Genomic DNA, 25,396 nt, shown 5'->3' on the forward strand with positions numbered 1-25,396 from the left:
TCACGGGACGAGCGGCTTCTCCACGAGCGTCCTGAGGCCTCCATGTCACTCGTCCACCCCCAGCGTCAAGCCGGGGTCAGTACTGAATGGTCACGGCCGCGCTGAGGGGTCTTTTAGGTGCCTGTGTTGTGTGTGAATAATTATTATCTGATAAGTCACAAAATAAACTGCTCATAAGTGGCTTTAATGGCTGTCATCACGAGGGAGTGTGATTCCGTGGAAACAGCAAGGGCTCTGCAGTCAGAGAGGTTGTCCAGGGGAGGGGACAGTGGAGTGATGTCCAGGACAGTCAGCTGACCTGCAGGGTGACTGCGCTAGAAGACAGCTGGTCCCTTTGTCCCTGCACCTGAGCAGAGTGTCCCCCACGTGGCAGGTGCTCGGTGCATGTCTGATCCATGTAAACAGACAGCGGTGTAATAAGCGAGTCCTGGTGCTGCTGGGAGGGGAGAAACCTGACCCAGAGGGGTGCAGAGCGCCTGCCCGGAGCTCCACGCCGGTGCCTTGTGGCTTCAGGGCCGGGGCACCGAACTCCAGGCCCCAGGAACTGCCCACGCGTGACTCACAGGGAAAGCCTGGGACTCAAGTGCTGCCACGTGTTCTCAGGTCACACCCGGCCAGAGAGAGGCTGCCCTGTGAGACCCTCAATTCAGAGGCCCCGGAGGTGGGACAGGCCAGACCTCACCGGGGTCAAACAGGCCCTGCCAAACAAGACCGCCCCCTCCTTTGCCCCCAGAAATGTCCTGGCCTCAGCTCTGATTGAGACGGGGATTCGGAGAGGGAGGGGGTAGAGGAAGAGCTCTCAAGACGAAGCTGTGGTGAACAGCGTCCCTGGAGCTCGACTCCCCCTGGGTGGTCTTGGGACACCCGCAGCCTCTGAGCCTGTGAAGTGAGGGTACCATGAACACCTTCCCCGTGCGGGTACGAGAGGGGTCACAGAGTGAATTCGAGTTGCACCTGGACAGCGCCCTGTGTGTGGTGGAGCAGGTGCCTTGAACATGAGCTGCAGTGTTGTTTTCATGTTCGTGAGTCACAGGAACGCCTTGTGCTCTGTGCTTGGGTTTTTTCCTTCCCTAAGTCCCTATCCTTGAACAAACACTGTCTTCTCGTCGCGCGAGTGATTTGCCCCAGGTGACTCAGTGTTTGGGAGGCAGAGAGGCGCCGGACTGTGGCCCTTCGTCAAGGGCTGCGTTCTCTCTCCGCAGAGACCACGAACAAAGCCAGGAGACAACCAGCACATTTGGAAGGAATACAGGAAACCTGGCTCCCACACAAAGGGCTGAAGTGATCACATTTGCAGACGTAGAGAACTTTTACAAAGTAGCACGAAGGAGGTGACGCGTTGGAAAATGATGGGCACAGGTTACTGAAAAGTCAGTTTGCAGAAGAACATGTTCAAAGGGCCAGTAAGTACTTTAAGGTGCTCAGAATCACAAGAAGTTGGTAAACGTCCATTAAGGCGGCAAGGCGCCACTTTACTCACTGGAGGGCAAGGGCTTTGAGTGATGGAAGGCTGCCCACGCTGATGCGGGGTGGGGGGACCATGGGACGTGGCCATGATGAAGACTGGAGACCCGGCGGAACCAGGACAGGAGGTTGGTCCCAGCATTTTCCCTCCTGGCAACAGACCATGGAAAGAGTGAACGATCGTCGCTTGAAGAAGCATTGGTGCATCACACCACGGGGAGCCCTGCACCCCCTAGACCGAGTGGCCTTTGACCTGGAGGGGGTTCCACAGGGCCCTGTGGATGGGGAAGCTGAGATGCAGGAGGTGGGCTGTCACCGGGCACGTTTATACCTGTTCATCTGATGTATAGAACTTGCCTCTCGGGTGTGTAAAGAGGTGCGTCTTGGGGGTGAGTGTGTGTGCGCACATACACCTCCTCCTTGCACCCACCGCAGCCCACGGGTTATGATGATACTTGTGTGTGTATATATGATCAGGCGTGTGTATGTGAAAGTTTCACAGAAGATGGAGCTCACAGCCCTGTGGGAGAGGACAACAAGCAAAGAGCCTGTGAAAACACTGTAAAGGTGTGAGGGCAGGTGTGCGGGCAGGTGTGCGGGCAGGTGTGAGGGCAGGTGTGCGGGCAGGTGTGCGGGCAGGTGTGAGGGCAGGTGTGCGGGCAGGTGTGCGGGCAGGTGTGAGGGCAGGTGTGCGGGCAGGTGTGAGGGCAGGTGTGAGGGCAGGTGTGAGAGCAGGTGTGAGGGCAGGTGTGAGGGCAGGTGTGTGGGCAGGTGTGAGAGCAGGTGTGTGGGCAGGTGTGCGGGCAGGTGTGAGGGCAGGTGTGCGGGCAGGTGTGAGAGCAGGTGTGCGGGCAGGTGTGTGGGCAGGTGTGAGGGCAGGTGTGTGGGCAGGTGTGTGGGCAGGTGTGAGGGCAGGTGTGTGGGCAGGTGTGTGGGCAGGTGTGAGGGCAGGTGTGAGAGCAGGTGTGTGGGCAGGTGTGAGAGCAGGTGTGCGGGCAGGTGTGAGGGCAGGTGTGCGGGCAGGTGTGAGAGCAGGTGTGTGGGCAGGTGTGAGGGCAGGTGTGTGGGCAGGTGTGCGGGCAGGTGTGAGGGCAGGTGTGCGGGCAGGTGTGAGAGCAGGCAGCCAGGGGCCATCCCCGCTCCTTGAGGTAAAGGGGAGAGGGAACCTCAGGAGAGGGAGGGAGAGAGCGGCCCAGGTGTGTGCAGGGCCCAGAGGCGGGCAGGTGGGCCGACAGCAGGGTGGCGAGGGGGCCCCCCGAGCAGTGAGGGGTGCTGGGGCGGAGGACAGCGCTCACACGGCTCTTCCTGTCTCCTGCGTCCGCCCCAAGCTGGGGTCCCGCTCCGTTTCCTCTGGTCCTCGGTTTGCAGCCGAAGCAGAGAAGGCAGGCCTGGCCTTCGAGGTCAGGGACGTTAGCGCTAAAGGAGGGACGGATTTCATGGCTGAATTCCTGAGTTTGGAGAGACTGTCAGGGCCTGGCTGAGCCCTGCAGGCCGGGTGGGCCTTGCCTGGAGGAAGGCGCGCTGGGCCGTCTTCAGCGGGAGCCTGCCCCGCTCCGCAGCGTTTTCTGCTCCCCTGAGGACTGGCCCATGTCCTGGCAGCACAGAGACAGCTCTGTACCGCTGAAGGGCACTTGGGGTCGGCAGATGGAGGCTTCCTGTCGGAAGGGGCCCGTATGGGGACCCAGATGATCGCTCCAGCCGGCAGTCCATGGCCGCTGCTGCTGCTTTCGTTTGTGTTTTATTTTTTTCCTTTGACTTTCAACTTTAACATTTATTTTGCTGAGACTTAATTTATCCTGTCACTTGTAAGGCTCAGTTCTGTCCCCAACTGTGCCCAGCGCAGTTAAATAAATGTTGAAGGAACCTGCTGGAACTTTTGCTGCTGAGACAGGAAAACCACCAAACCTGCTGTGAGAAGAGCATCTGGACAGTTCGCTGTAGTTTTCCTTTACTTAGCATCTTGCTGACGGTCCTAAGAACGCCCCAAAGGTGCCTTTCATTGAGAGCCAACTTCGGGCGCAGCGTTTATAGTCCATCCAGTCCTCAGAATGTTCCAGAGGGGAGGGTCGTGTGCTCTGTTTGCACGTGGATAAGCTGAGGCTCTTGGAGGTGACAAGACCTGCCTGGACTGGCCCTCCGAGGGGACAGAGCGGGCTTCACCCTGGAGCAGCGCAGTGGAGCGCCCTGCTTCGGACACTCAGGCCCGGGTCGCGGTTCTACCTCTAAATTCGTTAACTTCCTTACCTCTGCATTTCCCATCTGCACAAGTGGAGGCAATAGAAACACCCAGCTCAAGAAAAGATGAAGAATTTCTGCTCAGCAAAGATGCCATTGAGGAATGGTCGAACTGCAACTGTGGCAGTGTTGCAGTATACGTAGCTCACAAAGGACCCATTCACAATATATAAAGAGCTCCTACAAACCAACAGTAAAACTCGGGCAGCCTAATGCAAATGGGGGCAAAAGACAGCAATGAAAAATGGATACGTGGAAACGTGCAAATGGCCACTGAGCATCTGAGAAGATGCTCGACAATCGGGGAAATGACAGAGCAACGTCCTTTCACAGTGACTTGAAGGGCCAAAATCCAGAGTAAAAACTAACGCCTTAATCGATAAAGTCCCCCCACCCCTCCCCAGTAACTTCACTTCAGTGTGAGCCGTGACCTACGCGTATTACTGGCTAACAGTCCCAAAGAGTGTAGTCAAAGCAACGTGGCTTTGGAGAGCATACTGTGAGCGAGGGTTGCGGCTCGCTCTTCTTTAGTGTGGGTGAGGCTCCCTGCTCAGAGCTTTACCTCATTTTACCACTTAATCCTTACAACCCCTCTGCAAGGTAGGTATTATCATTAATATTTTTTCTTCTTTAAAACTCTTTGTGGGACTTCCCTGGTGGCGCAGTGGTTAAGAATCCACCTGCCAATGCAGGGGACACGGGTTCGAGCCCTGGTCCGGGAAGATCCCACATGCTGTGGAGCAACTAAGCCCGTGCACCGCAACTACTGAGCCTGCGCTCTAGATCCCGCGAGCCACAACTACTGAAGCCCACGCGCCTAGAACCCGTGCTCCACAGCAAGAGAAGCCGCCGCCATGAGAAGCCCACGCACACCGCAAATAAATAAACAAATTTATATGAAAAAAAAAGCTCTTTGTGTTATGTACTGAAGTTTGCCACCACCCCCCATTCATATGTAATGTTTACATCCTGGTTTTGGTATTAGAAAAGCGCTGGCCTCATAGAATGAGTTGGGAATTGTTCCCTCTGCTTCTATCCTCTGAAAGAAATTACAGAGAATTGGCACAATTTGTTTTCTTTTTTAAATTAATTAATTTATTTTTGGCTGCGTTGGGTCTTCGTTGCTGCATGCGGGCTTTCTCTAGTTGTGGCGAATGGAGACTCCTGTTCCTTGTGGTGCGCCCTGGCACAGTTTCTGTCTTGAATGTGAGGTAGAATTCACCAGTGAACCCATCTGGGTTTGGTGCTTTCTGTTTTGGAAGGATATCAATTATTATTTTAATTTCTTTAAAAGAGACAGCCATAACAAGGTTGTCAGTTTCTTCTTGTGTGAGTTTTGGAAGATTGAGTCAAGGAATCAGTCCATTTCATTTCATCTAGGTTGTCAAATTGTTTGGCATAGGGTTGTTTTAGTAGTCTTTTGTTATCCTTTTAATGTCCGTGGTATCTGTAGTTCTGTTCTTGTCATTTCTGATATTAGTAATTTTTGTCCTCTTTGTCTTTTTCTTAGTTAGCTTGGATAGAGGCTTATCAATGTTATTGATATTTTCAAAGTGCCAACTTTTGGTTTCATTATTTTCCTCTCTTGTTTTTCTGCTTTTAATTTCATTAATTTCTGCTCTTCTATTATTTCTTTCCTCCTGCTTACTTTGGATTTAATTTTCTCTTCTTTGTTTCCCTAAGGTGTAGCCTTAGATGATTGGTTGTAGATCTTTCTTGTATTCTAATGTGTGCTTTCACGGTACTCCACAAACTCTGATGAGTTGTGTTTCATTTTCATTTAGTTCAAAATATATTTAAACTGCTCTTGAGAGTTCTTCTTTGACCCATATGTTATTTAGGAGTAGGTTGTTTAATATCCACATATTTTGAAATTTTCCAGCTATCTTTCTGTTACTGATTTCTAGTTTATTCCATGGTGGGCTGAGGGTAGAAACTGTAAGATTTCTTTTATTTTAAATTTGTTAAGGTGTTTTACAGACCAGCAGGTGATCTATCTTGGTGAATGTTCCAAGCGAGTTTGAGAATAATGCGTCTTCTGTTGTTGACGAAGTAATCTATAGATGTCCGTTATAGTGATGATAGCGTTGTTTTCAGCTATGTCCTTACTAGTTTTCTGCCAGCTAGGTTCACCCATTTCCGACAGAGGAGTGCTGGCATCTCCAGCTGTGATAGTGAATTCACCTGTTTCTCCTGGCAGCTCTGCAACATTTACCTCATGCATTTTGATGCTCTGTTGTTTGGTGCACACACGTTAAAGTTTGTTATATCTTCTTAGAGAATTGACCCCTTTATCATTATGTAATGCATCATTATGTAATGCAAAACATACATGTGTATATATATTTTTTCTTCCAGTCTATGATTTGTGTGGTCGGTAGGCAACTTCCAAGATGGCCCCAGAAGATCTCTGCCTCCTGGTAGGCAACTTCCAAGATGGCCCCAGAAGATCTCTGCCTCCTGGTAGGCAACTTCCAGGATGGCCCCCGAAGATCTCTGCCTCCTGGTAGGCAACTTCCAGGATGGCCCCCGAAGATCTCTGCCTCCTGGTAGGCAACTTCCAGGATGGCCCCCGAAGATCTCTGCCTCCTGGTAGGCAACTTCCAGGATGGCCCCCGAAGATCTCTGCCTCCTGGTAGGCAACTTCCAGGATGGCCCCCGAAGATCTCTGCCTCCTGGTAGGCAACTTCCAGGATGGCCCCCGAAGATCTCTGCCTCCTGGTAGGCAACTTCCAGGATGGCCCCCGAAGATCTCTGCCTCCTGGTAGGCAACTTCCAGGATGGCCCCCGAAGATCTCTGCCTCCTGGTAGGCAACTTCCAGGATGGCCCCCGAAGATCTCTGCCTCCTGGTAGGCAACTTCCAGGATGGCCCCCGAAGATCTCTGCCTCCTGGTAGGCAACTTCCAGGATGGCCCCCGAAGATCTCTGCCTCCTGGTAGGCAACTTCCAGGATGGCCCCCGAAGATCTCTGCCTCCTGGTAGGCAACTTCCAGGATGGCCCCCGAAGATCTCTGCCTCCTGGTAGGCAACTTCCAGGATGGCCCCCGAAGATCTCTGCCTCCTGGTAGGCAACTTCCAGGATGGCCCCCGAAGACCTCTGCCTCCTGGTCTCATGCTTTTGTTTAGTTCCCTTCCCTCGAGAACTTTGTTACTTCCTTCTAATGAGTAGAACATGGCAGAAGTGATGATGTGATTCTTCCAAGAACAGGTTAGTTATGTAAAGACTGTGGTTTCTCATTTGATCTCTTTCTTTATCTCTCTCTCCTCTGTCTCCCTCATCATTTTCTCTGAGGTAAGACAGCTTTCCTATTGTCAGGACACTCAGGCACCATATAGAGCGATCCACTTGGCAAGGAAGTGAGTTATCCAGTGAGGACCTGACACCTGTTCACAGTCACATGAGTGAGCTGGGAAGTGGGTCTTTCAGCCGATTGCAGCTGCAGCCAAAACTTAGACTGAATTCGAAGTGTTGCGGCTGAGCTGCTCCCAGATGGGAGACCCTCGGTAACTCTGTGAGATGATATATGTGCTTGTTTTAAGCTACTAAATTTTGGGGTAGTTTGTTGTGCATCAATAGATATCTAGAACAGATTTTGGCGCCTGGAAGTGGGTGCTTCCGTAACAAAATGCTAAATGTAGGAGTGGCTTCAGGACCAGGCATTGAGCTTTGATGAGGTATTTGTGAAAGTCTAGGGTGCCTTGAGGAAGCTATTTATAGAAGCCCCATGGTCTTTGATGAGGGCTTGCAGGAACGTGAGGGGCGTTTTCTTGGAAACTGTATAGAAGGGGACACCAGTTTTGTGGTGGCAGAAAGTTTGTTAATGCTATTGCCTGCGTTAATGGGGAAAGTAGGAATTATGGTTACTGAATTGAGATGTCTTGCTAAGGAGATTTCCAAGCAAAGTGTTGGAGGTGCCACCTGTTTTCTTTTTGATCCTTGTGGTAAAATGCAAGAGGATATAGATAAACTAAATTAAATGCTATTAAACAAAAAGGAGCCAGGAATCTGTGGTTTTGAAAATTCTCATTTTCTCCAGATGACAAATGGTGCTTTAATTAAGAGATGAGCTCTGGGCTTCCCTGGTGGCGCAGTGGTTGAGAGTCCGCCTGCCGATGCAGGGGACACGGGTTCGGGCCCTGGTCCGGGATGATCCCACATGCCGTGGAGCGGCTGGGCCCGTGAGCCATGGCCGCTGAGCCTGCGTGTCCAGAGCCTGTGCTCCGCAACGGGAGAGGCCACAGCAGTGAGAGGCCCGCGTACCGCAAAAAAAAAAAAAAAAAAAAAAAAATAGATGAGCTCTAAGAAAAGCTCAAATCCAGGGCACTGCTAGGAAAACGGGGAAAGAAATGAAGCCAAGGGTGTGACCATGAAATCCTTCGTTAAGATCTTAGAAGGATCTAAAGTGGTGCCTCAGTCATAAAAACTCTTTCAGAACAAGGCTGTGCCCCGACCCCCCTCCACTCACACGATGGTGCCTCCGCGTGGCACAAGGACATTGTCTGCCAGCAGGATGCCGAAGGATAGAAGGAGTTGCCTCAAGGAGCCCCAAGATTTGCAGGACACCTTCCAGGTTCTTAAAAGAGTTAAGTATGCGGAAGCAGCACCAGCTAGCCGTGAGGAGGACGGTGATAAATCAGAACGCGGAGAGGCCTTCCGGTCCCCAGAACTGTGGGTATTGGCAGAAGTCAGGGTGAGAGAGCTATTTAGCTAAAAACATTTTACACCTTTCATGTAAAAGGAAAGATGGGTCAAATAGCAGAACTGAGAACCCAGAGGGCAGAGCGAAGGGCCGGAGAGAATGATTCCCAGGCAGTCCAGACATAATTAAGGAACTTGCAGAATTTCCCAGCTAGATTTGAAACCTGCTGTGGTTCAGTGACACCTTCGTGCTTCCCGTTTCCTTCCTTTGTGTGCAGGAATGTCTGTAGACATTATCTTATTCTTGACCCACCATTGTGTCTTGGTGTGCGGGGATGCAAATAACTTCTCTCTTTAGTTCTACAAGTCTACAGATGGAGAAAAACTGTACTCAGTGAGCCATAGTTAAGCAACTACAGCTGAGGAGCCTCACCCACACTTGGGCCTAATATAAATGATAAGATTCTAGACTTTGAGCTGATGCAGTAATGGGATGAGATTTGGGGAACCCTGGGATGGAATGAGGAGTGTATTATTCATGTGGGATAGAAATGAGTCAGATGAATAGAATACACAGAAATACGGGATGTATTTCTGAGATTAGATTATGAAACAACTCTGGCTTCCACCTTGGGGTTTTTTTCTCCCCATCTCTCTCTCTCTCTCTCTCTCTCTCTCTCTCTCTCTCTGTTTCTGTCTCTTATTGCTTATTCTGGAGGAAGTCAACTGCAATGTCATTAGTACTGTCGAAAAGATGCTTTTCTTTTAATGAGCTTGGAAGTAGAACTTTTGAGTCTTGTCCGTGGACACGGGTGATCTTGGGAGTGGATACTCCCCCAGTTGAGCCTTTAGATGACCACAGCCCAGAATGACATTTGATTTCTGCCTCGAGAGAGACCTTGAGCCAGAACAACCCTGCTAAGCTGCTTCCACGTTCCTGACCCACAGAAACTGTAAGATGATAAATGTTTTGTTGTTTTGTTTTGTTTGTTTTTGGTTTTTTGAGCCTCTAATTTTGGGGTAATTTATTAATCGGCAATAGATAGCAGAGCTATTCTAGTTTCTTTGCATTTCCATGTAAATTCTAGAATTAGCTCATAAATATGTACCCAAAAAAAGAAAATCTGTGAGGATTTTGATTGGGTTTGCATTGACTGAATCTATATATCATATTTGGGTGAATTGATATCTTAACAGTATAGAATATTCCAATTCGTGACCAAAAATTATCTCTCCATTTATTTAGGCTTTCTTTAATTTTAAAATTAGTGTTTATAATTTTGTGCGAATATATCTTGTGCTTATTTTGTTAGATTCACACTGAAGCATTTCATTTCTCTGGTGCTATTGTAAATGGTACTTTTAAAATTTCAATTCCAATTGTTTATTGCTAGTATATAAATACTTTGTATGCCTACTTTGTATCCTGAAATTTTGCTAAGCTTATTTATTTATTTATTTATTTTGCGGTACGCGGGCCTCTCACTGTCGTGGCCTCTCCCGTTGCGGAGCACAGGCTCCGGACGCGCAGGCTCAGCGGCCATGGCTCACGGGCCCAGCCGCTCCGCGGCACGTGGGATCTTCCCGGACCGGGGCACGAACCCGTGTCCCCTGCATCGGCAGGCAGACTCTCAACCACTGCGCCACCAGGGAAGCCCAAGCTTGTTTATTGTTCTAAGAGATATTTTATAGATTCTTTGAAATTTTCTGTATAAACAGTCATGAAGTCGTCTTAACTGGCATTATCTACTAAAGTTAAACATGTGACCCAGCAATTTTAGTTTACTTGGTATATTTGCAATGTAAATCAGTACTTACAACCATCAAAAGATATACAAAAGATTGCTCATAGCAGCTTGAGTTATGACAGCTCCCAAGGTGAAACAACTCGAATGGCTATGAACAGTAGAGAGGATAAATAAGTTCTGTGTATCTATGTGATAGGGTACTAGGCAGCAGTGGGAAAGAATGGAGCCCTGCTACGCGCAGCAGCGTGGATGACTTCCACGGGCACTGCGGTGAGACCAATAAGCCAGACAAAAGAGCGTACATTATGTGATTCCATTTTTATAATGTTCAAAAGCAGACAAAAGCAGTTTATGCTATTAGAGATCAGAAGAGTCGTCACCCTCGGAGCAAGTTATTCATTGGAAAGGAACACAAAAAGCGGGCCTTCTTCGGTTCTGAAAGTGTTTTCAGTCTTGACATGGATGGTAGTTTCACGGGGATTTTCATGAGAATCACTGAGCTGCACACTTAGTATTTGTGCATTACGGATGGGGATGGAGGAGATTGGACGACCTCATACGGAGATAGTGATCTTGGAGGTCACCGAGGGAGGGCAAATGATTACAGAGAGATGAGGGACGAGAACAGCCCCCCAGAGGGCACTAGCCTGAGTGAGAGAGTCCCACCAAAGTGTCTGGGTAGGATGGCCAGGGTCGTTTGGAAAGAACCAGTATCGCCAAAATAACATCAGACACTGAAGGGCAAGCTGAGGCTGACATGTACGACGCTGATATCCGTGATTAACAGAAGCTGGCTCATGTTTCCAGCAAAGACGGAAGGGCCAGGCCAGACTGAAATTCTTGGGAGAAGCCGCTCTTGACATCCCACAGGCAACTGAAAATAAGCTGCAGTCCTTGCCTATCCCTGGAACTTAGGAGAAACACCATGCATGGTTGGGTTGTCTGGAGGACGCAAATGCCACGTTTGCGCATACGGCTAGCTCCAGTCCACACCCTAAAGAAGGCCATGTTCGAATGGGGGACTCAACAACAGCAGGTTATATCTGAGTCGCAAAAAGCAGCCGCTCTACCGTGCCCTTGGCCCTGATGACCCCACTCAGTTATGGCTCTGGAAGAATCCGTGAGTCACACTTTGCAGACCCACACTTTGCAGACCGGAGCTCATGGCTAAAGCCCGTGAGTGCCGCCCAGTGGCAAACACTGGGATTTTGGACCAGGACGGCTCCAGACCCAGCGGTGATGGTACACACCGTCTGAGAGCCAGTCACCAGTTGCTGTTGGGCATTGAGTGCGAGTGTCCCTGAGACTGAGGACGTAAAATGGTCCTGAAGCCGGAGATACCCATAATGTCTTGGGCGATGTCAGAGAAACACTGCGATACGGAGGGAGTTCCATGATGACCCGGAAATGGACACTCAGGAACACGCTGCCTGGGGGTGGGAGGACCGGTTCCTTGTATTCACGCGCTGGGAGCCTCTTCGCCTATGGCTGGCTTTAGGGCCATATGCAGAGTGGCCAGGTACCGCTGCCGCGCGGACAACTTCCTATGACCATCGCTTGATTGACCAACCGTAAGAGTCTTGGTTCAGGGAGGGAAGCATCCTGTCCCGGCACTCCAGGAGGCTGTAAATGGGTCCTGATGGGAAGAGACACTCCGGACAAGGCTTTGCACACCTGACGGTAGGTGAAAATGCTGAAACACTGTAAAAAGACTGGAAATAAGATACTGTACCGATTTGGACCGCGGAGCTACATTTCTTCAAACCAGGGAACACGCCTTACAGCCCACGGTGTCCAACAGTGGGCAAAGAGACACCGTATCCGGTGGATACATCATGTAGCATTTCATCCTCAGAGTAGTGGTTTGATGGGGAGTTGGAACGGGTCGTCGAAACACTTGTTTAAAGGGTACGTAGCACTGGCTCCCTCTCAGCATGAGGGAGGCCAGGAGAGGGTCCCCACTCAGTAGCCCCCTCCTTTGCTGGGGGAGGGGGAGGGGAGATGCAGTTCTCAACTTTCCTTTTCCTGTGCAGTGGTCCTGGGACCAGGGCTGCCACTGCAGGTACTGGAAGCAGGGAAGGCCCCTCAGCAAGAACCTATAAGGGTGCTTTAAACCTTTAGGCCAGAATTTCCGAGGGAGATGGGGTGAATTGTGCCCCATTGTCTCTGGAAGCATTGGAGCAGGCGGGGAATGCAGTGGTGTGGTCGCTGGTTGAGGAGGCCCATGGACTCTGCCCTTGGGTGTCCCCCCATGTTGAGGGAGCTGGCTGAGGGGGAGGCCCTTGCTGGACTGGCATTGCTGCCAGGATTCTGGAGTAGCACAGGGGCTGAAACTAATGTCCCTTGCAAAGGTGGAAAAGTTTGGACTAAAATCGATGACAAATGGAGAGAAAGAAAGATAATACCTGAGGGCAAAGGAATGCATAAATGTCATCTGCAAGGAGGGAAGTCCAAATAGCCTCCCAAATTGGACACGGGAGACCCCCTGTGACTTTGAGAGAACAAACATTTCTTGGACAGTGCCAACCTAAAAGAAAACGTGAACGAGCGAGACTGATAAGGGAGAAGGCATCTCTCCATTAATAAGGAGTAACTTCCCTCTATCAGCACCGTGGACCAACTTAGGTCACACGTCTACCTGAAGCTGAACTCTCTCCAAGGCAACACTGTGAGCTGGTTTTCTGAATTCTGGGTTCTTGTGCATCTGTTGAGGGCAAATGGGTGTAACAACCACGCTTAGTAAACAGGCTTAGACTAGTTAATACTCTCCCAGGAGTTAGGAACAGGTGGTCTTGCCCCAAGTCCCATGGACTCAGTAGGGAAGGGATGGGCCCCCAGACAGACTGGTGCCCAGGACTTCTGTTCATCAGAAGAAATTAGTGAGAGGATGAAGAATGGAGAATATACCAATATACAGAGTGGAGAATATACTTGTAATACAAATAAATTACCAAAAACACCTGAAGTTATGAACACAGAATTCAAATCAATGAAAGAAATACAGTGAGTTCAATTAAAAACAAGTAAAAGACTTAAGTCTTTCACCAGGGGGTAAGAGGATGGGGGGAAGGAGGGGAGGGATGAACTGGGAGACTGGCAGTGACACATACACACTACTATATATAAAATAGGTAACTAATAAGGACCTACTGTGTAGCACAGGGAACTCTACTCAATACTCTGTAATGACCTATATGGGAGAAGAATCTAGAAAAGAGTGGCTACATGTATATGTATAACTGATTCACTTTGCTGTGTACCTGAAACTATCACAACATTGTAAAGCAACTATATTCCAATAAAAATTTAAAAAAAAAACAAGTAAAAGACTTAAGTAGGGGCTTCCCTGGTGGCGCAGTGGTTGAGAGTCTGCCTGCCAATGCAGGGGACACGGGTTCGAGCCCTGGTCTGGGAGGATCCCACATGCCGCGGAGCAACTAAGCCTGTGTGCCACAGCTACTGAGCCTGCACTCTAGAGCCTGCAAGCCACAACTACTGAGCCCATGTGCCACAACTACTGAAGCCTGCGTACCTAGAGCCCATGCTCTGCAACAAGAGAAGCCACTGCAATGAGAAGCCCACGCACCACACGGAAGAGTGGCCCCTGCTCACCGCAACTACAGAAAGCCCGTGTGCAGCAATGAAGACTTGATGCAGCCAAAAATAAAATAAAATAATAGATAAATAAATTTAAAAAAAAGACTTAAGTAGTTGTTTCTGAAGAAAGAGAGCCAGCTGGAGCTAAGTGTATGAGCAGGGGCCCAACTTTACCTGCAGCTATAGGGAAATGCACGCTGATGTAAGAAGACATCATCCAAGTGGACAAGAACATAAAAATGTGAGCTCGATCCACACTCTTCGTTAGTTGGTTAGCTTCTATTGCGTGGACGTAGTACAATTTGCTTATTAAAGGACATCCGAGTTATTTCCAGCTTTTAACGGTTATGAAAAGAGCTGCTGTAAACATTCGTGCATAGGTTTTTGTGCAAATATACTCAGCTTTATAAGAAACTGCTGAGCTGTTTCCCAGGGTGGCGGTACGACCAGAGTTGCAGCCGCACCAGCAGTGTCCGGCAGTTCCAGTCTCCCTGCATCCTGGCCAGCGGTGAGGTTGTGGCTAATGGAGGTGCACACTTTCTCCTGTGCTTTTGGCCGTCCTTTTATCCTCTTTGATGAAGCGTCTGTCCGCCCATTTTGTAATCGGCCGTCCTTTTTTCATTCCATTGGCTTTCCCGAGAGCAGGAAAGTCACTGGCAAGTTGGGGTATTTCTTTACAAGCATGACAACCTCCCTCTGCATGCTCCTCCCCATGTCCAAGCTCGGTGATTCTCCATCAAGGGCAGCCCCAGACTCACTGGGCAAGCACAGGTCTCTAGGTCACTCCTGTTCTCCAGCCAACACAAAACCATCTTCTGGAAACGTTTGCAGGACGGGCCTGTTTAGGCTGAGACTAACACAATGGTGTGTGTGTGTTGATTACATAGATGGGGGAAAGGTTCTTATGCCAGAAACTCAAATTTCCCTGCCCCTTTGTGAGTAATAACATCCATGAACCCTGGGGTAGGGCAGGGTCCCCGCCGAGTCCGTCGCCCCGGACCACGCCGCGGTCATTGGCACCTGCAGCACCCCTGCCCCCAAGCCGGACTCATACCCCTCCCCGGCTCCAAAGGGAGGGGTAGCGTAGGTCTTGGTGAGGACGGTGCTGTGTGGCTGGAGACTGAGTGGATTGGCGAGGAAGCGCGGTCAGGGGCCAGGACACCTGGGCAGGGCACAGGGAGTGTCAGCAGCGAAGCCCAGCGGGGCTGTGCCCCCAGCAGACGTCACGAGCAGGACCGGAGGCCCGGGACGGGAGGGGAGATTCCGCGCTAGTTGGTGATGTGGGCAGTCACATCTCCGTGGAGGGGTGAGTGGACCCTGGAGCCCCGCATCTGTGCGCGATGGGGAAATGGCCAACAGCCGTTCTTCCGGCGCTGCCTTTGAACAGGCAGATGTCAGAGCCAGGCCGGCTGCTTCAGGACAGGCCAGGCCACGCTGGGGGCCGCCCGCTCCGGGCCCAGTGGGCAGAGAGGAGCGACGCCCGGCCTGCGGTGGGCTCGGGGAGGCCAGGGACACCCGCGACTCTCCAGGTAGGTTTCCGTGGGGTCCTGCCCCTCGGTGAAGTGGCCGGTCTGGCTGCCTCTGGACCTCGTCCCTCGGAGGGAAGTGTTTGGGGCGGGGCCGGGGTTGAGAGGTCCCTGATCTCACAAGGTGGGGGCTTCCTCCCCGCGTGCTTCACCCCACTGCACCCCGCATCTCCAGCATCCTCCCCCCTGAGCTCTGAAGTTCTCCACCGAGGGGCACTCTTGCCACCGCCCACTTCGTCCTCCCCCCAGGAGACTCCCCCCACTCTAGGAACATGCGGGAACCCCTGCCGAAGGTCTGCTTGTCCCTGCCCGCCACCCCAAGCTACTTACAGGATGCTCTCCATCTCTTTCCCCAACACATGCCTGCCTGCCCGGGCCCCCTCCCGTTCCCTCCTGTCCTCACAAGGAGTCTGCTGAAACGGGACATGGAGGGACGTTTCCAGACAGGAACACTCTTTGTGTCTATTCGCCGTTTGCTGCAAAGCCAGAGCGGGTGTTGGTGGGAGAGGGGGGCGCAGGCTGGTGCTGTCTCCACTTTGCTCACGTCCCCTGTCGGGGTGCCCTGAGTCTCAGTGCAAGGGACCCCCGATTTGGGGGAGAGCTACCCCCACCGCCGCCCCTCCGGCCCCGCATCCTCCCCTCCGGCCCCCGCCTCCTCCCCTCCGGCCCCGCATCCTCCCCTCCTGCCCCGCATTCTACCCTCTGGCCCCCATATCCTCCCCTCCTGCCCCGCATCCTCCCCTCTGCTCACCCGCCTCCTCCCCTCCGGCCCCGCATCCTCCCCTCCTGCCCCGCATTCTCCCCTCCTGCCCCGCATTCTACCCTCTGGCCCCCATATCCTCCCCTCCTGCCCTGCATCCTCCCCTCCGGCCCCCACATCCTCCCCTCCTGCCCTGCATCCTCCCCTCTGCTCACCCGCCTCCTCCCCTCCGGCCCCGCATCCTCCCCTCCTGCCCTGCATCCTCCCCTCTGCTCACCCGCCTCCTCCCCTCCGGCCCCGCATCCTCCCCTCCTGCCCCGCATTCTACCCTCTGGCCCCCATATCCTCCCCTCCTGCCCCGCATCCTCCCCTCTGCTCACCCGCCTCCTCCCCTCCGGCCCCGCATCCTCCCCTCCGGCCCCGCATCCTCCCCTCCTGCCCCGCATTCTACCCTCTGGCCCCCATATCCTCCCCTCCTGCCCCGCATCCTCCCCTCTGCTCACCCGCCTCCTCCCCTCCGGCCCCGCATCCTCCCCTCCGGCCCCGCATCCTCCCCTCCGGCCCCCACATCCTCCCCTCCTGCCCTGCATCCTCCCCTCTGCTCACCCGCATCCTCCCCTCCTGCCCTGCCTCCTCCCCTCTGGCCCCCGCATCCTCCCCTCTGCTCACCCGGCTCCGGCCCCCTTCCACTGTCTCCCTCAATCCCACTGTGTCTGGCCCTCATGTAAACTTCCACTGATCCCCTCTCTGATGAGGCTGGAAATGACCACACGTTTCCCTCATAACTGGGAACTTTGAGAGCAACAAGAAATGCAGAGGAACCTAAGAGTCACTTCCTTGAAACACTCTGCTCCGGCCCAGCAGACTAAGGGCTGCTGCACATCTCAGCGTGAAAGCCAGTGGCTTCCCCATGGCCCACGAGGTTCTGCTGACGTCCCCCCTTCCTTGGTGACAGAGCCCCCAACCACTGCTCTGTGTCACTCTGCTCCAGCCAGGCTGTGTCCTTGCCGCCCTCCACGCACCCAGAGGTGCCCTGGTGTCCCCCCCGCCCCCCGTAGCCCCCTGGCCAGTCCTCACCCCGTGGGGACTTTGCCCCTGGGTCGGTGTCGCCTTCTCACTGACACTTGCTCCCCACGGCCCTAACCCGGACCCGCCTTCCGGTCTCACTCTCCACCTCCGTACATCCTAAGCAGCTTATCTGCGTGTTATGAGTGGTGTTTACTGTCCTGTCTGCTTCCCTGCCCTCCCTAGAACTTACATTTCATGGAGGCAGAAGTTTCCGACTGTTTTCTCTCCCCATCGACCCCAAGTACCTTGAAACCATCACTTCCCAATAGTGGGCGCTCAGTATCAGATGGATGGATAAGTAGGGGCCCCTCCCCTGCTTCCTCCGTGAGGTCTGAACATTGCGACCCTACTCACTGGGTCTCTACATGGTGGTCCCTCAGATCCAACACGTCCCAAAACAAGGTCTTCCTCCTCCTTTCTCTCACAAGTGTGCACCTCCCTTCTGCACCCAAATCCTGAGCTCTCCCTTTGGGGGCATCTCATAGCAGCGCTGGGAGCCCAGGGAGCCCTCGGGAGGAGATCACAGCTGAGACCTGACGGACGCCCAAGTTCCGCTGGTGACGGGGCGGCAGGGCTACCTGAGGTCAGCAAGGGGCTCTCAGGGACTGAACGTGATTCCTCGGGCAGGACGGGGACAGACAGGAGCGAGGGGGCAGCAGAGGGCTTTGCTCAGGAGAGCGGCGTTTGGACGGATGCGGCTGGGAGAGGGATCTGCGTGCAGTTCTCTGCCCCGCGCAGGGTGGACCAGATGGAGTCAGGGACTGTGGAGAAGGACCAGTCAGAGTTTTGGTTACGATCATTCCGGTGCGGTGATGGAGCCCGAATTCGCGGTGGCTGGAGGAAGCCCACGAGGGTGGCGGCAAGGGAGCCTGCTGGAGAGACGTGAGGCTGTGGGAGGGGTGGGACCGGCCTTGTCTTAGCCACGGGGGTAAGGAGAGCCGAAGCTTGGTGTCCGCCCGGGCAGCGGGGTAGATGGTGGTGCCCTGGTCCGAGATGAACACGAGGAGGGCGTGGACTCCAGGGCCCGTGGAGGCCTCCTGTCATCGGCTGGACGCACGGGTGGGATCTGCAGACAGACAGGGCGGTGCGGGCGTCATCTGGTGGAGACTGGAGGTGGGTGGCTTTGCTGAGTGTGGACAGTGAGAGCAGAAGGCTGGGGCTACAGCACCAAATGCGGAGGCGAGGCGAGTGGAGACGGAACGAAACATCCCCCAGAAATTAGGGAAGGGCTGGTTACTGGCATCTGGGGGGCCACCGGTCCGCGGCGCGTGGGGACAGAAGCCAGGTGGCTGCGGGCCGAGGGGGCAGGAACCCAGACCATGGCTGCCCGTGAGCATTGATGGATGAGAGGGGTCCAGGCGTGACAGAGATGCCAAGTCGGGGGGACGTCTGGGGACTCAGCGGAGACAGGGGCAAACAGGAGAGCCCGGAGGAGAGAGGGCGGGAAGCATGTGCCCAAGGAGACTGGTTGCGGGGCGTGAGCAGAGCTGCAGGGGTGGCTCGGCTCTGAGGCAGGAGCCCCGCACCCCACAGCTGGAGCCAGACCACAAAGGAGCTGCAGGTGCTGCCCGCTGAGAGGGCCATTCTCGCCCTGCCCAAGGGTCCAGCCCTTCCGGGTGCACGGGGACATGGAAGCTGCCCCAGCCCTTCCAACTGTTCAGGAGAAGCAAGAAATCTGTGCTTCTGTGTGGAATGTGCTGATTTTCCAAAACGATGATCAAAGTGAGGGTGTAGGGCTTCCCTGGTGGCGTAGTGGTTGAGAGTCCGCCTGCCGATGCAGGGGACGCGGGTTCGTGCCCTGGTCCGGGAAGATCCCACATGCCGCGCAGCGGCTGGGCCTGTGAGCCACGGCCACTGGGCCTGCGCGTCCGGAGCCTGTGCTCTGCAACGGGAGAGGCCACAGCGGTGAGAGGCCTGCGTACTGTTAAAAAAAAAAAAAAAAAAGTGAGGGGTGTAAAGAGTTTTCTGTTATAAAACGTGTAGGATAAAAAGGGTCGTAATAACTCAATGGTGTCTGGGAGGGACCTGCAGCGTTGCTCAGGCTTCATTTAAATTCTCCCTCTGCCCCGCCATGAAACCTGCCCCCCAGGTATTCTTAAAATGTTGCTCATCTAAATCTTTCACTTATTCTCTAACAACCAAAGCCCAAAGGAAACCAAGGAGCAGGCAGGCCCCTGGCGAGTCGATTATGCCTCCACACTTGCCGGCCATGCTCTCTGCTCCACTGATGTCCATGGACAAGGAGGCTGGGACTGCTGGGCTGCAAGTACTGATGCTTTATCCAGCGGAAGTTTGCTTTCTGATGTAACATACAGAGAAAAGAGTCATTTCGTTTTTTAACAAATGTTTAACCTACGACCTTGGCATCACTTATTAAGCAATCCACGCTTTCCTCACTAATTATATCCCATGAGCTCTGATTTAGGACTTCTGCACTGTTTCCACACTGGCCCATTGACTAAATGGCAGTACTCGTTATTTTTAACATTTATTTTATTAAACTATTAGTTCCATTTTATTGTATTTTCTTATCTCCAAAATAGCCAGTCCACTTCATTAATCCTCTCCTTTCTTTTTCATGAATTTTATTTGCTATTCCCGTCTGTTCATACTTGCAGATGATTTTAAGAATTATTTCATTCTGTTCTTTTAAATTAATTTATTTGTTTTTATTTTTGGCTGTGTTGGGTCTTCTTGCTGTGCACGGCTTTCTCTAGTTGCGGTGAGCGGGAGCTACTCTGTTGTGGTGCGCGGGCTTCTCATTGCGGTGGCTTCTCTTGTTGCAGAGCGCGGGCTCCAGGCGCACGGGCTCAGTAGTTGTGGCACGCGGGCTCAGTAGTTGTAGCTTGCTGGGTCTAGAGCGCAGGCTCAGTAGTTGTGGTGCACAGGCTTAGTTGCTCTGCGGCATGTGGGATCTTCCCGGACCAGGGCTCGAACCCGTGTCCTCTGCATTGGCAGGCGGATTCTTATCCACTGTGCCACCAGGGAAGCCCTTCATTCTGTTTTAAGAAAAATAAAATTTGGTGAGATTTCAACTATAATCGAATTAAATTTTAAAATCCATTTGGAAATATTGATAGCTTTACAATATATTTTTCTCATCAAGGAACGTCTTTGTTATTAATTGCTGGATATAGGAAGACAGTTATAATATCGGTTTTGAAATCCCTTAATTATAATAAGGTTCTGGATTTTCTAAGTTAAAAGCCATGTTATTGGATAGGGAGGCTGGGAGGGAGACGCAAGAGGGAGGGGATATGGGGATATATGTATATGTATAGCTGATTCCCTTCGTTATACGGGAGAAACTAACACACCATTGTAAAGCAGTTATACTCCAATAAAGATGTTAAAAAAATAAAATAAATAAAAGCCATGTTATCTGGAAATAATGATAATTTTGTCTACTTTCTCCTTTTTGTAGTAGGTAGCAGAGGGCAGTGTTGTTGTGTAGTGGTGGTTAAGAAGATTCATCTTCATCCTGATCTCAGTGGGACGGGAGTGATGCTGGTGTCAACCACAGGGATGTTACAGGCTGTTGGTTAAGAGATTATTATTATTTTTTTTACCTGATGTCATGATTTATCAGAAGCCATTGCTAAAAGAATCTACAACAAATGGTACTGAGATTTTTTTGGTTCTAAATTTTTATTGGAGTCTAGTTGATTTACAATGTTGTGTTAGTTTCAGGTGTACAGCAAAGTGATTCAGATAAATATATATAATGTGTATATATATCTATTCTTTTTCATTCTTTTCCATTAGAGGTTATTACAAGATATTGAGTAGAGTTCCCTGTGCTGTACAGTAGGTCCTTGTTGTTTGCCTATTTTATATATAGTAGTGTGTATCCGTTAATCCCAAACTCCTAATTTATCCCCCCCTTTCCGCATTTGTAACCATAAGTTTGTTTTCTATGTTGAGTCAGAGATTATTTATATATGAAAATAAACCCCTTATTTGGGGATGACAAATGTATAACAAGTTTGGAATGGTTTTTAATCTAAGCCTTTCCACAGCAGCTGGGCTCCCGTGTGATCATTTTGGTCACTTTGCCAGCCTGGCAGCCTCCCTGCACTCCGAGCGGCGGCACGCTGGCTTGTCTGCAGCGTGTGCCCTCCTCATGTGCTGCTGGGTGCTACTTGCTGGCTTTTTATCTGATTTTTGTAACTATAGTAAAAAAAAAAAAAGAAAATTGGCATAGAGTTCTCCTTTTGTGCAAAGGAATTTGCCACTTTGTGAAATGAATTGGGAAGAAATTCCCATGCCCTGTGACAGTTTACAAAACATGAGGGAGCTCTGCTCCTGGTATAAAGGGAAGATTCATGCTGCTGAAGCATCTGAGGCCACTGGCTTTCTCTGAAGCAACCCGAACAATTCTTGTGTTTATATTGTCGTGATGTTGAGGTTTCTGTCTTCACTTGTCAGTGTTCTCGGAAAGTGGTGACTTTGAGGCTCTAACACTGACCATTGCATGACCGACTGCCTTTAGGAATCGCCTAGGCTCTTGGTGTGTCATTTTCCTCATCTGTAAAATGAAGCTATAAAAAGAACCACTGGGCTTCCCTGGTGGCGCAGCGGCTGAGAGTCCGCCGGCCGATGCAGGGGACACGGGTTCGTGCCCCGGTCCGGGAGGATCTCACGTGCCGCGGAGCGGCTGGGCCCGTGAGCCATGGCCGCTGAGCCTGCGCGTCCAGAGCCTGCGCTCCGCAACGGGAGAGGCCACAGCAGTGAGAGGCCTGCGTACCACAAAAAAAAAAAAAAAAAAAAAAGAACCACTGCGTAAATCTTTGCCTTTTCTTCTGGCCAATACTGTTTATTTTGTGAACTTTCATTTTATAGCCTGTTAGAATAGTGTCAGGGGGCAACCAGAAACTCTAACTGTCCATCTTAACAATTCCAAATTTCTAGCCCACACCCAAATGGGTTCACTTTTTTCTCTTGTTGCCATCCCTCGGGAAGAGCCCCAGCCTTGGTGTTTGAGGACCCGGTGTGCACTGGTGCTGCCACGACCTTGGGTAAGTCGTTGCACTTTCCACTGTGAGCCTCAGATTTTCATCTGAAGAATGTGAGCCTTGTTCTCCCAGGGCCGTGGTGAGGGTTACAGGGGGGGTTTATGTGGACACACCTGACACTTGATAAGGGCTGGGTGCGCCTTTATGGCATTGAGGCTGGCTCTGGGGGACCCACCTGCAGGATGGAGAGAGCGTGCCGGCGCGGCCACCGGACTGCTCTGGAAACACTGCATGTAGGAGCCCTGTTTTCATGCCCCCTTCACTCCCCCATCACCCCGTCACGTGCTGGACAGGTGGCCTCTCCCTCAGCGACAGGTCCCTCGAGAATGTTCTGGACTCCTCCCCTCTGCCGCCCAGCCACCCTCTGCCTTCTGTTTTCTCTCCTCCAGAATCGTGTTGACACCTCCCCTTGCTGTACTCCCTCCAGATCTTTTTGATGTTATGGGGTTTTATCTTTTTCTTCCTTTACCATATTTTAAGGGGGCCTTGACATGGTGCAAAGACAGACACGTGACCACTCTCCCCTCTTGGCCTGGGAGGCTGCTTCTGCTCCTGCAGACCCCCAGCCCTGTGGAGGGACCGCATGGGTCTGGGGTCTGGTTAAGCTGGCTGCCACACACCCCAGCATCCCATGAGCCCTCCTGGTGTCCCTTCCTCTTGTACAGTCATCTCTGAAACCAGGTGAAAGGCCAAGCGCCTACTAGTGTAGATGACCCTGTGGCGAAGGGCTGTGCATCCCTATTGTTGTTAGATTCCTTGGGAAAGTCTGGGTTATAGGAGCAATTAGATGCTTTCAAGATTGCCTGGGGGAGAAAAAGGGCAGCGTGTTCTGGAGCCCCAGGGGTCACCAGGAGACCTAGAGCTGCCATGTTCAGTGGTAAAAGCTTAACTTGGAGACACTTTCTGCTCCCCTGCTGCTCCAGGAGCCAGCTGTCCCCTCCTTGGGCCAAAATTCACCCCCAGGCCGAGCTGTGCTTTCTTCCCCAGCTGTCCTCGGCCCTCATCTGGCACGAAGCTGGTTTGCAGCCCTGGGCTCCCCACACGGAAGGATGAGGGGAGAACGTGACCGAGGTCGGCGCCTTCGTGCTGGTGGGCTTCCTCACGGCCCCGGCTGCCTCCCTCTTCGTGCTGGTGGAGAACCTGGCCGTCATCCTCACCATCTGGGGCAGCTCCTCCCTCCACAGGCCCATGCACTACTTTCCGGGCATCCTGTCGTCCCTGGAGATCTGGTACGTGTCTGACACCATCCCTAAGATGCCGGACGGCTTCCTCATGCGGCGGGGACGCATCTCCTTCGTTGGCTGCATGACTCAGCTCTGCGTCTTCAGCTTCCTGGTGTGCACCGGGCGTGTGCTCCTGGCCTCCATGGCCTGCGACGGCTACCAAGCCATCATGACCATGGGGCTGTGCGTCCAGCTGGTGGCCTTCGCCTTCGTGAGTGGCTTCACCATCTCTGTGATCAAGGTCTACTCCAGCTCCAGCACCACGTTCTGTGGCTCCAATGTCCTGAAGCACATCTTCTGTGACATCTCCCCCATCCCCAAGCTGGCCTGCACGACTTCTCGACCACCGAGCTGGTCGGCTTCGTCCTGACCTTCAGCATCCTGGTGTTCCCGCTCGTGGCCACCATGCTTTCCTATGGACACATCACCCTGGCCGTCCCGCGCGTCCCCTCGGCCACGGCCGTCGGCGAGCCTTCTCCACCCGCGCCTCCCACACGGTCACCACCTTCTACATGGCCTTGATATTCATGTACTTCTGGCCCCAGGCCATGGATTCCCGGAGCTCCAACAAGCTCATCTCTGCTGTTTACACTGTCCTCACCCCAGTCATCAACCCCTTGATCTACTGTTCTGAGGAACAAAGAATTCAAGGATGCTCTGAAAAAGGCTCTGGACTTAGGTCAACTTTCACAGTAGCACAGTTAAATGTCCTGTAGTCTAATCTGTGGTGATAATAAAAACAACATCGTATAGGACACTTTACTTTCTTTAATAGTGACAATTTATGTAATTAATTAGTTTATTTCTGGCTGTGCCACGCAGCTTGCAGGATGTTAGTTCCCCCACCAGGAATCGAACCCGCACCCTCAGCAGTGAAAGTGCAGAGTCCTAACCACTGGACCACTAGGGAATTCCCACCTTAGGTTTTTTTTTTTTTTTTGTGGTACGTGGCCACTTGCAGAGCACAGGCTCCAGACGCGCAGGCTCAGCGGCCATGGCTCACGGGCCCAGCCGCTCCGCGGCATGTGGGATCTTCCCGGACCGCGGCACGAACCCGTGTCCCCTGCATCGGCAGGCGGACTCTCAACCACTGCGCCACCAGGGAAGCCCCCACCTTAGGTTTTTTAAAGTAAATTTTAAAATGAAATTTAGCAAACCCACAGGACTGTGAATAAATAATAAGTCTTCATCCGGATTTGGTTTCGCAAAAGAACCACACTTATGTCACCAGCACCCAGATCAAGAGTCAGAAGCTACCCTCACGGCCCGTCCCCAAGATTTCCACCATCCAGACTTCTAACACCAGATACTACTTTTTGACGTTTTTATGAATAAAACCATGAAGGATGATTTTACATTTGACTTCTTGCGTTCATTATGATGTTTGAGTGAATCCTCAATGTTTCTGCATGTAGCAATAATACATGCACCTAATGTGTAATGTCCCACAGTACAAATACATCACAACACGTTTATGCATTTTACTGTTGGGGATAGAATTATAGGTACTGCCTATTACGGATAGCGCCGCTATAAATAACTGATTTGTGTCTTTTCATGAATGTACATACAGTTTTGTGAGCTGTGTGCTAGGCCAGACCTACGTACATAAAGGCTACGCCTACAGTTCCTGCAACAAAAGATTCACGTATGATCAGGCTTCATAGAAACAGCAAGACTGTTTCCCCAAGTGGGTGCGTGAGAATTCCAGTAGCCGCATATCCTTACCGACACTTGGCACGCTAAGCATTCTCTATTTGCCTTTCTTCTGGGGTTGCAGAAGAAGTTCTCTCTGCAACCTTAACTCGCATTTCCAATGACCAAGGCTGCTGGGCACTTCTGTAAGTTTAGTGGTTTAATGTCCTTCCGGATGTGCCCTTTCTGGAGGGCTCTTGCAATCAGGTCTTTTGCCTATTTTTATATTGAGTCACTTTTTCTTTTTAACATGCAGGAGTTCTTACATATTCTGGGTCCATGCCCTCTGTTGGTTATATTTACTGCAAAACTGCCCTAGTGTCTGGGCTTGCCTTTCATTCTCTTAAAGGTGTCTTTTGATGAAGAGAAGGTTTTTATTTTGATGTCCAATTTGTTCATTTTCCCCGTTTATAGTTAGCCCTTTATTTTCCATCTGTTTGCCTCCAAGATCATGACGATATTCTCCTGTTTAATTCCAGAAGCTT

The 25,396-nt window shown here is 51.8% G+C and overlaps 1 protein-coding gene across 1 annotated transcript; it reads left to right on the forward strand.

Annotated features, from left to right (window-relative positions):
• The first annotated feature begins 897 nt into the window (after positions 1–897).
• On the forward strand, positions 898–24,494 carry LOC132428753 (olfactory receptor 6B2-like). Its single transcript, XM_060017064.1, is given in 7 exon segments — positions 898–984; positions 1,625–1,768; positions 22,175–22,226; positions 23,048–23,545; positions 23,548–23,670; positions 23,673–23,845; positions 23,847–24,494. Coding segments are annotated over 7 exon segments (1,143 nt in total). The 3' UTR covers positions 23,913–24,494.
• Positions 24,495–25,396: the final 902 nt, after the last annotated feature.

Source organism: Delphinus delphis, chromosome 7 (genome assembly GCF_949987515.2).
Source record: "Delphinus delphis chromosome 7, mDelDel1.2, whole genome shotgun sequence".
Taxonomy (NCBI): Eukaryota; Metazoa; Chordata; class Mammalia; order Artiodactyla; family Delphinidae; genus Delphinus; species Delphinus delphis.